Here is a 15269-nt window from a genome sequence, read left to right on the forward strand (position 1 = left end):
AAACTACCTTCTCCATTTCAAATACGTTTTCTCTATAATAAAGTGACATGTTTTTATTGTGATGATAAAAATTGATAATTGTGTTCGATAATGATAATTAGTTATGAAATGGATAGTAGTTTGACCGGATATCAGATATGTATCCGGATAGCTTCGAGGCCGGATAGCCGAAAATCCGGCAGCCGAATATTCGACTCTTTATTTGCGAATAAGAAACTGGGAAAAACTGCACGTGTGCATGAGACATTTGCATTTTAGAGACAAATAACGCATTATTACATAAAAATAATGAACTATGATTAAATTTTCCATTTGGAATGAATATCCCTAGTAAAGGGTGTGTCACATCAAATTGCATCACGGAAAAAACGCTGTAGAAATTTAATTTTTAGAAATTATATCTTCAGCTTTCGCTTATAATCAGATAAGAGTGTATAGATCACGTTGGCCATGCTTCACTGTCAATTTTTCGTAAATTTGGAAAAATGTCGTCGAACGAAAAAGAGCGTCGTGAATTAATCCTGTGCACTCATTTCGAGAATCCGGAGTAGTCACATCGGGACATCGGTAAGATGCTGGGAATCGTCCAATCCACGGTCAGCAGAGTACTAAAACGATACTTCGAGAACCTAATCATCGACCGGAAGGTGAAGAACGGCAAAAATGGATGCTCCGTCAGTGAAAAAGATCACAAGCGCGTAGTTAAGCAGTTTAGACGTGATCCGAGAAGTTCGGTCCGGGATGTCGCCAATAAGCTGAATTTGTCAAGTTCATTCGTCCAGCGGACCAAGCAGCGAGAGGGCCTGCGTACATACAAGGTTCAGAAGGCTCCTAACCGCGACGAAAGGCAAAACATGGTGGGGAAGACGCGAGCCCGGAAGCTGTACACCGAAATGCTGACGAAGCCGCATTGCCTGGTAATGGACGACGAAACCTACGTCAAAGCGGACTTTCGTCAGCTGCTGGGCCTGTTGTTCTTCTCCGCAGAGGACAAATTCAGCGTTCCGGAGGAGATTCGCAAGCAGAAACTATCCAAGTTTGCCATAAAGTACATGGTGTGGCAAGCGATCTTCTTCTTCTTCTTCAATGGCACTAACGTTCCTAGAGGAACTTCGCCGTCTCAACGTAGTATTACTTGCGTCATTTTTATTAGTACTTAGTTAAGATTTCTATGCCAAATAACACGCCTTGAATGCATTCTGAGTGGCAAGCTCTAGAATACGCGTGATCACAGTGCAAGTCGGAGGAAATTTCTTTGACGAAAAATTCCCCCGACCAGAACGGGAATCGAACCCGAATACCCGGCATGTTAGTTATGACGCTAACCACTCGGCCACGGGTGCACAAGCGATGGCAAGCGATCTGCTCTTGCGGAAAGCGGAGCGCCCCCTTCGTGATGACCGGCACGGTAAACGGGCAGGTTTACCTTAAGGAGTGCCTACAGAAGCGCTTACTACCACTATTGAAGCAGCACGAGGGCCCGACCATCTTCTGGCCGGATCTCGCTTCGTGCCACTATTCAAAGGACGTGTTGGAGTGGTACGAAGCCAACGGGGTCACCTTCGTGCCAAAGGAAATGAACCTGCCCAACGCGCCGGAGCTTCGCCCAATAGAGAAATATTGGGCGATTATGAAGCAGGCCCTCCGGAAGAACCCAAAAGTTGTCAAATCGGAGGCGGACTTCAAGAGTAAATGGATTTCTGTTCAAAAAAAACTACAACCTGACGTTGTACAGAACCTTATGGACGGGGTAAAGAGGAAGGTGCGAGCATACGGGCTTGGGCTCGAAGTATGAATAAAAAGAATATGCCAAAAGTTGTTTAATAGTTTTTATTTTACTGTCTAAAATTTTCAAAAGGATCGGTCTACTGGGTGAATTTCTACAGCGTTTTTCCGTGATGCAATTCACACCCTTTAGAGCATCAAGTTTACTGCAAGAAATCTTGAACAGATTTTTTTCTGATAAGGATTCTATATGATGGACTTTGTGTGGATATATTGAGATAATTTTAATACTGATTGGGAAACAGTAAGTACTACGAATTTAAATAAGCAAAGAACAATAATTAATTATTTTCATTTAAGATTAAAAAACATAGAACTGTATTCAGGAATGATAATCTGAGTAGTGAGTGTGTGTCTCACAAGTCCTGGCATCTCCTGTATATCCTGTGTAGAACACCAAAACTACCTCGCGTGATAACATCTTCAAACGCTAGACATTTTTTTTCAACTACTTAGGAGAAGATTAAAATTACCTTATTGCAACTTTTTTTGACCCGAAGATCAAATCAGACTACTTGGAAGTTCTTGAAACGGAAGCAGCCCGGCAGAAAATCTTATTAGAGTATACAAAACATCTTGCGATGAATCTTCTGAGATTTTCAGAGCATTTATGAGCATTTCAGTAATCAAACCTCATTTCTAAATATGTATGAACTATGTGATAATGAAAATTTATTGCCACTCCGGCATCTTCTATCGTGATAAGCGCCGTTCGATGATTAATTACCATCCTTCTGCCATCATCACTATGCTGTAACACAGGTGGATTGAACGAACAATATCCAACAACCAAACAAAACGGCCCTTTTCAGGGTCACCAAATCATTATCAAAGAGTTTATCGACATATAAGACAAATAACATATCCAAAATAAGCATGCAACAGATAGTCTAACTGAATCTTACGTCAACTATACGGTCGTGTCTCGGACACAACCCGGGTGGAATTCTTCAATTTGAGCATCGAATCTACCGTTTCCGATTGAAAAAAGCAGTGCTCCAGGAAGAATATTTGCTCTTGTTCATCTTTGAAAAGTGCCTTTGATTTACTTTATACAGAATACAGAACGCTGTAGTGATTATGTTCTAAATGCGATTTTGATCAATTTCGAATATAATATACAAAAGACTAAAGTCTTTAATTATTACAGATATTGATTGAAACTTGTGGTTCTGATGGCCTCTTCAATACAAGCAAGTACAGTCTGATTTAAAATATTTCTGCTAAATTTATAGCTTTGGCGACGATTGGCACCAAGTTTCATCTCCCATAGAGAATATTCCCTGTAACCCATCAAGCTCATCGAAAACAAAGAATAAAAAAAATCAGCCCACTAACCACTAACCTTTGGCGTGATGCATCCGTACGACATCATCACCTCGTTCTCGACCGAATCCACCTCCTCGCTGTTGTTGCTATAGATCGTCAAACCGCTCGTCCCGGTATTACTTCTGCCGAAATCCTTTCCCCCTATTGAGGTGCTCTGTCGCACCCGGTTCACCGCAGCGGCCGGTGCAACTTTGCGCACCTTGTTGGCATACTCGTGGGATTCCATGTCCCTCAGATACTCCAGGGTGGGCTCGGCCCCGTTCAGCTTGGAAACACTGTAGGCCATCCATTGTTCGACGAACTCCACCGGATCATCGACGTCGTGCCGGAGACAAATCTCAATGCCTGACCAAAAGAAAAAGGGTGTTTCAGTTGCTTCGCCGAAATGGAAATTAGACATCGAACCGGTTTCTACTCACATTTACTGACGATCTCATCCGACGGTTCAACCCCCAGCTCATCAAATTGCTCCTTGATGCTTTGAATCGTTACCATTTTGCGTGTGCCTCAGCGGAAGAAAATTTTATTTAAATCAGTTTAATGAACACGGAAATGTGGGAGAAGTTTCCCATCTGAAAAACGCAACACGGTACCGATGATTTATCGTTTACTTGTAGAGATCACAGTTGCACATAAACAATACCGAGAAAGACACACGGCTAGAAATGGCGCGAAGTATCCTCTGACAACAAGCGAGGGGTGTTGCAATGTGATTGAGTGTGTTTCCATCGAGATTAATACAGCCAAACGAGAGGGTGGGAAAACCAAGCCCCGGGCAAGGGGATATGATCCGCGAGTCAAGATGTGCTACAAATTTAGCTGTCATTGCCAAGCCTATCAAATTACTCGGCGAACTCAAGGCAAATCTATGGAACAAGGTGCGCCCATTCGCTAACTAAAAAAAGAATTGTTTTTTGAAAAAAAAATTTATGTGAAATGTAATGATCATGATGATCACAAGGGTCTGAATGATAATATAAAACGTAGAACCCTAGGTTGATCACTTGAAATGTAGTATTATATTATAATGTAAACCAACTTAAGAAATTGAAAGAATTTAAGTGAAATAAAAGGGTTTGAATGAATTCTGCATTATTTCAATAATTTCAGTTGTATTTAGCTGCTGCTCATGCTTTATTCGAAAATTTGCGTTTTGCGTGCGGAAAAAATGAAGCGTTTGCCGAATAAAACGTTCTATTGAATAGAGTTCACAAACCGTGCACAAGTGTATTATGTTTTGTTTACAGGTAATTCGTATATTTTAAAAATGGCTACAGTATGGTTGTGAAATGTTGACCCACCACCATATTGAGATGCTTAGAAGTATACGCCTTGGATGAAAAGTGAAAACAAGCTAAAAAAAACAACGGACGTGTTAAATTTTTGAATTTTGAGTTGAATTTTGCGATTTAATCATGAAGTGTCTAGTGCCGTCGTGCCCAAATAGTGACGACATCAATCGAAACGAAACAAATTTTTAGCTTTACTTTTCAGCCGAAGAACACAGCTATCACCGCACTAAAATACCTTCTTTACATCTGGCTTAAAACGCACGTAAACGTAAACGTCATATTTAACTCGAAACAATCGTTAAATTCGTGAAAATTTAAAGAAGGTAGTTTTGAAATCTTATAAATAGTATGTAGATTTTTAAGTTATTCGATTACTTAAAACACGTAGTCCTGACGCTTACTTAGCCATTTGGTTGTATATTTCCAAATATTTTACAACACAATAATCACAAAAACTCACCATTATAATATAAAATCAGCATCAAACACAATTTCAGTTTCATATTATTTCACAATTTTCGAGGAAACGTATTACTCTATTACATAGAATACATATTGAATACAGAAAAGTAAATTTTCATTCATTATTTTTTGTTCTAGAAGTGTGTTAATTTCGTCCTTAATTTCGTTTTCCAAATGGCGCAAATCATTATGGTGCCTTCAACGCAAAGACAATAAATGAAACGCTTGCAGCGTAAAACGTAATGAATATAATGAATATAGCAATGAGTATTTCATAAAGTATCAGTATATTCCACAAATTGTGCTCAATCGTCTTAATTTACTTTTGTGTATTTTTTAAATGGCTGCAGGAAACCACTTCACGTTTTGACCCACCTGGTAGTATGTTAAGTGCCTTGTTTTACACCAGCTTGAGAGTTTGGCAGTTCTCGCGAGTGACAGTGGTCGCAAATTGCATTTGCGACCCGGACATGTTTGACGCTGTCAAATCCTATGTGCTAGTATACGGATGCCCTCAGGCTGGGGAAAACATATCAGCCCAGGCGTGAATTGAGACAATAATAGTGCGCTACACATACCACGTCACCGTCACCGTCTCGTCAACTATTCTCTTGGACTTATTTTGCCGACGTCAAAATTGCCGATGATGGTATATGTGGATGCTTTCACACGATTTCCATTTCATTCCTTTACGTTGACTTCACGATAATGGGACGTTGTATGTGTAGCGCATTACGTAATTAAAAACAGATAGAATTGCGTGAACTGGGGAGGAGAAGCGAGATGGCACAGCATTCGTTAGACACGACTTGCGTGACGCTGTGGCTGAACCACAGTTTCTCGTGCTAGTCGTGCCAGCTGTGGTGGTTGTGTTGGTGAACAATCATATCGCGCCGTGAGTCTGTCACTGTATGGTTGTGCCGGTCGAGTGGTTGTGTTAGTAAATAAATATATCGCGAAACTCTGTGTGAATCAGACATTGTATGCGAGTGGAACGTTATTTACACCAAACTGCGACTCAACCGCCATCGGAACGCTACGTTTGTGGCACATATGAGTCGTGTTGGTCGTGCCGTGTTAGCTTACTAGCGCTATACGCTTTTCAATTTGCGCCTAGCCCAAAGAACTCAAATCATATTTGTAGGTTCTAGATTATCGGAATCAAGCGTAGTTTGAAAACTCTGTGCAAAAATTAAAACTACTTGATTGTTTGGGGTTAACCTTTTTTCAATATATAGTCTTCATTTTAGGATTCATCCAACGCTCTATTTGTTGGGCCCTTTTTTGTTGAACTGTACAAGTCTAAAAAATAGTCATTCGTTTTTGCAATCACCTCCTAGTTTGGACAAAAACCTTTTCCCGCCAGCTATTTCTTCAAATTGTGGAGCAAATAGTAATTCGAGGGAGGCAAAAGAATAGAGGGATGTGAAATAAGCTGGAACCCCACTTAATTTTGCGACCACAACTGCTGAGGCGTAAGCTTGTACGTTGTCAGGATGGAAAAAAAGAATCAATCGATCGATTGTTCAAAAAATCAGTAACGTCGATCCAAATCCTGAACGATCGTGCTACTTCGAGCGAGTTTAATGTGAATTAAAATCGTTTCCGTGAGTGTCAGGTAAATTGGAAAACAATATTTTTGATACATACAGTCATTGTATGAGAATGGAGTGCTCTGTTTTGACGTAGGATTACGTCTTTCGGGAACATATTGGGGTACAAATTGGAAATCGAAAATCGAGCACATCGTGAAAGTTGTTCAATTTCAAACGCTCATTTCATGATAGATTGATGAGATTTTTGCGTCAATCTATTTCGGCACTCCATAACATTTTTTTACATTGTATCAAATAATATATGTCATGATACTAACTATCGAATAATTGGAAAATCTTAACCCCTATCCTAACGGAAATACCCACTTCTGATTGGTCGAAATTGACGACACATGCGGCGGCTCATGTACTTACAATTATTGGTCAGTTATTTCCTGATGGATTTACGAGATATTTGCATCAATCGATCTGAGCACTTTATAACAGTTCATTACAATTGATAAAATAATATATCATATGAAACTAACTAACAAACAATCAAAAAATCTCCGAACGGAAATACCTCGTTCTGATTGGTCGAAATTGAAGATACGGAAAAATCGGCACATCAAAGTAGAGGGAACTTTTGTTCTCACCGAAGTGTATTCCCTAACAGAGACATCAAAACTAAGCGGCCTGGGGGAAATCAGCATTGCAATTACATGGAAGTAAGGGGAGCTTTTGTTTACACTTATATGTATTCCCTAACAGAGATTTCAAATCCAAGGTGTCTGGGGGAAATCAGCATATAAATACCCTCGTGATCGATAGTTTAACTAACGGCGCGCATAGTGCTCATTGTAACTAGCGTGGGAATTGCTGATTGCATACGTGCTGGCGAATTAGTAGGGAGCGATGAATGAGTGCTTTTGTTTTATTTCCGTTCCAATAAAAATCTTTCGGTGGATTTATTGAAGAATGCTATTTCAATGAACTGAATAGAACTTATGTTTGATAGAATATAAATCAAATTCAAATTTAAACTTTTATGTTGGTTGCTTCGTCAAATTTCATATCAATGACCGATATCAATGTCCAATTGAAATTCGCATTGAGGCATGTAGCATCGTGTTCCGTTGAGTTTAAAGCGAAAATGGAAATGGGTTGAGTAAACACTCAGAAAGTAAAAATTATAAATCAAATTACCTTTTCCATTTCAAATATAGTTTCTCTCTAATAAAATAATACTTTTTTCAGGTGAGAAAACTTGATAATTGTGTTCGATAATGATAATTATCTTATATTACATTGATGAGTTTTTTTTCTTTATTTCATCCATACATAACACAGGAGCCAGCTCGTCCAGGGCCACAGAGGGCGGCTTTCATCATATCTCATTCCATTTAGGCATCTTCTATCGTGATATGCACCATAAAATGACTAATCATCTTTCTATCATTATCACTCGTGTTGGCGAATTGGCGCCAACGCGCCGCTACTGTAGTCCACTTTTAGCCAGCACACAGCAACCCAGCTCCGACCAGCATGGTTCCTATGGTTTCAACACGGTTTCCATGTACAACAAACAACACCGCGAAAAAAACACTGAATAGTAATCCTTGAGAAAAAAAAAATAGTTCATAGAAAAAGGCACAAGCAAGAGCAAGTGAACATCGCCAGTTGAGGTTGAAATTTAAATTAAAATTACTGAATTGTATCAAATACTATGAAAATTAGTTTGGAGCCTACGTTATATGAATTCAAGTATGGTAAATTAATATTTATTACAATTTCTACAATAAATGTAAATCTAAGACTTACCACTAATGTTAACCTAACTTTACCTAAATAGCTACAAGAAACGCTGGTACATTGAACAATTGATCTACAAGAAGCTCTTAATATGATTGATAGACAGGATTAGGTAGCACACAGGGAAGGACTAAACGTAAACGTTTTTAAAATGTATTTAGTTTCGTGAAGGCTCTTCTATAATTAAGGTATTGTAAACTAATACTCTGTAATTTACAGGAAAATAATAATATATCGCCCAATTATAAACCCCGTCGTCGGTTTGCTGCGTTATTATTATTTTGGAAATTCCTGATCCGAATCAGTTGGCAATCTCCAACAAATTATTATTTTCGTTTACATACGGAATACACTATCAACCAAATCATGGCTTACGGTTTACGTTCGAGAATCAACAATGATGTAGCGAAGAAGGAAACTGGTGGTCAAGGTGGAACGCAAAAAGTGGTTAAGGAACATTCAGAAGTATCCGTTTCTAGGCGGTCGTGTCCGATATGTCGTGGAGAAAACACAAGCCAGATGGTGTGCTGTGATGTATGCCAAATATGGCATCACTACCAATGTGTTGGGGTAACACAGGTAACTGAGAAACATCATTGGAGTTGTGCCAAATGCGAAACTGCAACCGGTGTCCAGGAAACGAATTCAAATACCATCAAACCTCATGAGCAGCTTGGTAGTCAAGGTCAGAAGCAACTAGCAACCCTTCCTGGAACTTTATCATCATCCTTCGTTCAACAAAAGAACACCACATCACTTCCACCGAAACACTCAGCAAATCTTGTATCGAGTCATCCGAGTTCATATACAAAAGAGTCGTTGCCAAGGAAACCTGCATCGAATGCGTCTGGATTCTCAAAGCGATCGACCAATACACTCCTCTATCTGAAGCTGCAAAAACTAGAGGAGGAACGTGAATTAGAACGTCGACGAGTTGCAGATGAATCAGCCAAGGATAAAGAATTCCTGGAGAAGAAGTACAAGATACTAGAGGAAATGGCGAGTGAAGATGGCTCGAATGCTGGTGGTTCCATAAGGCGCGTAGAGGAATGGATGAATGAAACGGTAATCCAAAACGAAAACCAACCAGGGAATCCGCCTCCTCGCGGCCGCACGACCTGCAACCGTTTACAAGTCAACACACAACGAAACAACTGCGTTCCGTTACCGCAAAACACGTGCGAGGTACCGCGTCAGGCTTTTGTTCCAGTTCCTCAACAACAAAATAACTACCCTCCAGCATATGATGTTGATGACATAGAAGAGTGCCCGCTAACCCGAAAACAGCTGGCAGCGCGTCAAGCAATCTCCAAGGAGCTACCCACGTTTTCCGGTAATCCAGAGGAGTGGCCACTATTTTTGTCATTCTTCAACAACACGACGTCGATTTGTGGATTTTCGGATGCCGAAAACATCATCCGATTGCAAAAAAGTCTGAAAGGGCGAGCATACGAAGCGGTCAAAAGTCGCTTGATGCATACGGCAAATGTGGCTGGTGTAATGGCGACTTTAAAAATGTTATTTGGACAGCCGGAAGCCATCGTACATACACTAATCGCGAAGATCAACTCACTGCCAGCGTTGAGAGAAGACAAGCTGGAGACTCTTGTAGATTTCGCTGTCAGCGTGAATAATTTCTGCGCCACAGTGGACGCCTGCGGATTAGAGGAGCACCTCTACAACGTATCTTTGATGCATCAATTGGTTAGCAAACTGCCTTCGTCCATAAAATTAAATTGGGCCCAGTACAGGCAAACGCTGCCGGCAGTCAACTTAGTATCCTTTAGCCACTGGCTATATTCCCTTGCAGAGGCTGCTAGCGCTATAACCATTCCGAATGTTATCGGAGACATAAAAACAGCGCGTAGTGAAACTCGTGGGAGTAAAAAAGGCAACACTTTCGTCAACTCTCACTCCGAGAACGTCCCTCCGGAAACAACTTCCCAAAAATCATATTCTGTGAAAACAACCAGCGGAAGTTGCACGATATGTAAAGGGATTTGCAAGTCCATCTGTAAATGTAAACGATTTCTAGACTGAGACGAACCAGCCCAGGAGGCTGAAAGTCTCAAAAATAAAGAAAAAAAAAAAAAAAAAACTGTTCTGACCGACCTCTCGATCCACCACAACCGGCCAGATATAATGGTTTACGACAAGAGCGACCGCAAAGTCACCATCATCGATGTCGCTATTCCACTGAACCAGAATCTGGAGGAGACCCACGGTCGCAAAATCTGCAAGTACCGACCATTGGCCGTGGAGCTCAAGGAACTGTGGGGGGCTAAGGGAGGTCCCAAGAATTGTTCCAGTCGTTCTCTCTGGAACTGGAATTGTCCCGAAGACACTTCTGGAAGCGCTAAAGGTGTTGAATATGGAGAAGGAATTGGCCGGCATCCAAAAGTCGGTCATCCTTAGCACCTGCGCGATTGTCCGACAATTTCTCGGTCAGGACTGAAACAGCACGAGCATGCAGATACGTGCATTCCGCAGAGCCTAGTCCCCCTTTGGCATTCAGAAGCCCGGGGGCAGGTGAAAATTCTGGCTAGGTTCGCCTAGTTAAGAAGTGAGATAAGTCTGCCACAATAAAAAAAAAACGATTTCTAGAAATGTCGCGTGACTCACGATGGGCGATTGTGAGAGAATACGGACTGTGTCGTAGATGCCTGCGACGACACTATGGGGGATGCCAAGCAATATTGTGTGGTAAAAACGGTTGTCAGTTTAAGCACCATGAGTTATTACATAACGACGAGAAAAAACCACCGAATGCTGAAACCGTAGAAGCGACTAGTTCAAGTAATCACTCCAAAATTCCTCAATCAAGTCTGGGTTCAACCCATCAGGGATGCCATATTCATCGAGTAAAGTCGAGCAGAACGCTATTTTGCTACTTGCCAGTACGGCTACATGGCAAACATGGCACGATATGTACCTTCGCCTTCCTGGATAACGGATCAAGTTTGACATTAATGGACAGTGATCTGGCGGATGAGCTGAGACTTGAAGGGGAAGTAAAACCCCTCTGCTTGCACTGGACAGGCGGCACACAGCGTCAAGAAGAAACCTCACGAGTTGTAAACCTTGAAATTGCTGGAATACGAAACGAATCAAAGAAATTCAGCCTTAGTGGAGTACGGACGGTCAACGAATTATTACTTCCACCACAAACGCTAAACATGGAAGAATTATCTCGCCTGTATCCACACCTTCGAAACCTTCCGATCACCTCCTACGAAGCTGTACGACCAAGAATTCTAATTGGGATGAAGGACCAACATCTCACTCTCGTCCTCAAGAGTTGTGAAGGAGATCCAAGTCAACCGCTTGCAGTGAAGACTCGCCTAGGCTGGACAGCGTGTGGAGGTGCCATTGAAAACGAAGCAACCAATTTAGTACATTCGATTTTCCACATTTGTCCGTGTGAGAAGCATTCAGATGAAGACTTACATCAAGCGATGAAAGCATATTTCTCCTTGGATAGTTTAGATGTAGTTAAATCGGAAAAATCTCTGCTCTCCAGAGACGAACAACGGGCACAATCTCTTCTTCAATCCCTTACCAGATTCACGGGGACTCATTACGAGACCGGACTACTCTGGCGCTATGACGATGTCCGTCTTCCAGATAGTCAAGCCATGGCAATGCGTCGGTTCCAATGCCTCGAGAAACGTTAGATGAAGGATGCTTCACTTGCAGGAGTCTTGCAGCAGAAAATTGCTGATTACCTACACAAAGGTTATATCCGAGAGCTATCCAAGGAGGAACTTACTCGCCCGAACCGTCGCATGTGGTACCTTCCTGTGTTCCCAGTTACGAACCCCAACAAGCCAGGAAAAATTCGCATCGTGTGGGATGCTGCAGCCACTGCTTTCGGAAAGTCGCTGAATTCGTTTCTTCTGACGGGGCCTGATCAACTTGCGTCGTTATTCTCTATTCTCATCCAGTTTCGTGAGCGTGCAATTGGATTAACAGGTGATCTGCGAGAGATGTTCCATCAAGTTTTGATACGGGACGAAGATCAACTATGTCAACTCTTTTTTTGGAGAGATGAGGACGGTCAGCTGTCAACCTATGTGATGCGTGTTATGACTTTTGGTGCATGCTGTTCTCCAAGCAGTGCACAATATGCGAAGAACATGAATGCAGAGCGGTTCAGAGAGCAGTATCCAACAGCAGCAAACGTTATTCAAAAGCGTCATTACGTGGATGACATGTTAGTCAGCGTCGATACGGAAGAAGAGGCAATACAACTGGCACAACAGGTTACGTTCATACACGCGCAAGGCGGTTTTGAGATGAGAAACTGGATTAGTAATTCTCAACGGGTCCTGAGAGCTCTGAATGAGAACAATACTAAGGAGAAGAACCTTGACCTCGCTCCGGAATTGGCCACGGAGAAAGTGTTGGGGATGTGGTGGTGTACCACTTCTGATGTCTTCACGTATAAAGTTGGATGGAACCGATACGAACGCTCCCTCTTGGAGGGTCAACGACGCCCGACAAAACGGGAAATGCTACGAATTCTTATGTCGATGTACGACCCGTTGGGGTTAATTGCACAATTCTTGATATACCTCAAGGTCCTCATGCAGGAAGTCTGGCGGTCCGGAGCTGATTGGGATGATGAAATCAATGAAGTACTCTTCTCCAAGTGGCAAACGTGGCTTCAGATTCTCCCACAAATCGAAACGCTCAAGATTCCTCGTTGCTATCACAGTCGAATTCCAGCAGATTGTTCCGACGTGCAGCTCCATACGTTTGTAGACGCGAGTGAGGATGGAATGGCTGCAGCTTGCTATCTCCGTTACTCCCATGGCGATACCATCGAGTGCACGTTAGTTGCTGCCAAAACCAGGGTTGCTCCGTTAAAATTCCACTCAATTCCTAGACTGGAACTTCAAGCAGCAGTGTTGGGTGTGCGATAGGCCTCTACAGTTACAGAGTCCTTATCTGTAAAAATAACTCGGAGAATCTTTTGGTCAGACTCACGAGATGTGATCTGCTGGGTCAATTCGGATCATCGGCGATTTACACCATTTGTAGCACATCGAGTTAGCGAGATTTTGGATTCCACAGAACCAGCAGATTGGCGTTGGGTTCCTACCAAGCAAAATGTTGCAGACGATGGCACAAAGTGGGTGAAACTACCAGACATGTCTTCGGAAGCTCGTTGGTACACAGGACCACATTTCCTAATGTGCACTGACCAGTATTGGCCGCAACAACCAACTATGGCTAGGACAACAGAAACTGAACTTCGTCCGTATTTGTTGATGCATGTCCAGAAAACTGAGCCGCTTCTCTGCGTCAGTGATTTCAGCAGCTGAAGAAAGATGGTGAACACGATTGCATACGTTTTTCGGTTTTCCAACAACATCATTAAGAGGATGAAGAAGCAGGCAGTTACGAATGGCCCATTGACAATGGAAGAATTAACAGTCTCTGAATCTCATTTGATCCGGCAAGCTCAAGAAGATGCCTACCCTGACGAATTCATCATTCTTCAGAAGAAGCCTGGCAGTGCCACTCTCTCGAAAACTAGTGCTTTGTATAAGCTCACTCCTTGGATCGACAATCACGGAATCATGCGGATGCGAGGTCGTATTTCTGCCTGTGAATTCGCGACCGAAGATGCCAAGAATCCGATTATTTTACCCCGTGACCACCACGTCACCACTCTCGTAATTGCACATTATCACCAAAAATACCACCATCAAAATCACGAGACCGTAATAAACGAGATACGTCAACGTTACTCTATTCCTCGACTTCGCAGTACCTACATACGGGTACGCAACAGTTGTCAACGATGTAAAAATGACCGGGTAATTCCGCAGCCTCCTATCATGGCAGATCTTCCACATACCAGGCTGGACGCATTTGTTCGTCCATTCACACATGTAGGCGTGGACTACTTTGGCCCTCTTACGGTTGTAATAGGCAGGCGATCAGAGAAGCGATGGGGAATGCTCGTAACATGTATGACAATACGAGCCATCCATATTGAGATCGTCCATTCTCTAAGTACTAATTCGTGCATCATCGCGCTGCGCAACTTTATCTCGCGTCGGGGTACTCCCCGAACCATCTACAGTGATCGCGGCACCAACTTTATTGGAGCGTGTCGTGAAGTGCAACAGGCAGAGGCTTCGGTCAACATGGAAGATATGATGAAGGAATTCATTTCATCGCAAACTAAATGGGTCTTCCTCCCACCTCTATCTCCTCACATGGGTGGCTGCTGGGAGAGATTGATCGGCACAGTAAAGCGGAATATGACAGCTGTTTTATCAACGCAAAGACTGACGGACGAAGTGCTGCGAAATGTGTTGTGCGAAATTGAAAATGTAGTGAATTCTCGTCCACTCACTCACGTTCCGATCGACGACGATTCTGGTCCAGCCCTAACGCCAAACCACTTCCTCCTTGGATCATCAGATGGCTGCAAGCCTTTGTGCGTGCTCGAAGACAATGGTGCAGCTATACGACAATGTTGGCGTACATCGCAAATCCTTGCGAATAGGTATTGGCGACGATGGGTGAGTTCCTATCTGCCTGAGATTACTCGCAGAACTAAGTGGTTCATCAACACAAAGGCGATTGAAATCGACGACGTGGTAATTATTGCTGACCCTAAGAGTCCCCGGAATTGTTGGCCCAAGGGAAAGATTATCGGAGTCTGTCCCGGAAGAGATGGACAACCTCGATCAGCAACTGTGAAAACAGTGAACGGCGTGTACGAGCGGCCTGTTGCCAAACTGGCTGTACTGGATGTACGGCGCGACAATAAGTAAGCCAACCCGGAGATCCAACGCCAACGCGCCGCTACTGTAGTCCACTTTTAGCCAGCACACAGCAACCCAGCTCCGACCAGCATGGTTCCTATGGTTTCAACACGGTTTCCATGTACAACAAACAACACCGCGAAAAAAACACTGAATAGTAATCCTTGAGAAAAAAAAAATAGTTCATAGAAAAAGGCACAAGCAAGAGCAAGTGAACATCGCCAGTTGAGGTTGAAATTTAAATTAAAATTACTGAATTGTATCAAATA

General features: G+C 42.5%; 2 protein-coding genes across 2 annotated transcripts in view; one reads left to right on the plus strand and one right to left on the minus strand.

Moving 5' to 3' along the window:
- The window catches only part of LOC129764542 (DNA polymerase alpha subunit B), an 87149-nt gene extending 83358 nt beyond the window's left edge, over window positions 1-3791 (minus strand). The window contains exons 1-2 of the mRNA XM_055763741.1: window positions 3534-3791; window positions 3131-3459 (exon numbers count right to left, since the gene is read on the minus strand). Coding sequence (XP_055619716.1) covers window positions 3131-3459; window positions 3534-3609 — 405 coding nt within the window. The 5' untranslated portion in view covers window positions 3610-3791. The remainder of the gene's footprint in view (window positions 1-3130; window positions 3460-3533) is intronic.
- A 9757-nt stretch (window positions 3792-13548) lies between these two features.
- Window positions 13549-15009, plus strand: LOC129763109 (uncharacterized). The gene has a single exon (XM_055761883.1). The coding sequence runs from the start codon at window positions 13549-13551 to the stop codon at window positions 15007-15009; it is 1461 nt and encodes a 486-aa protein (XP_055617858.1).
- Window positions 15010-15269: the final 260 nt, after the last annotated feature.

The sequence above is a fragment of the Toxorhynchites rutilus genome, chromosome 1, assembly GCF_029784135.1.
Source record: "Toxorhynchites rutilus septentrionalis strain SRP chromosome 1, ASM2978413v1, whole genome shotgun sequence".
NCBI classification, from domain to species: Eukaryota; Metazoa; Arthropoda; class Insecta; order Diptera; family Culicidae; genus Toxorhynchites; species Toxorhynchites rutilus.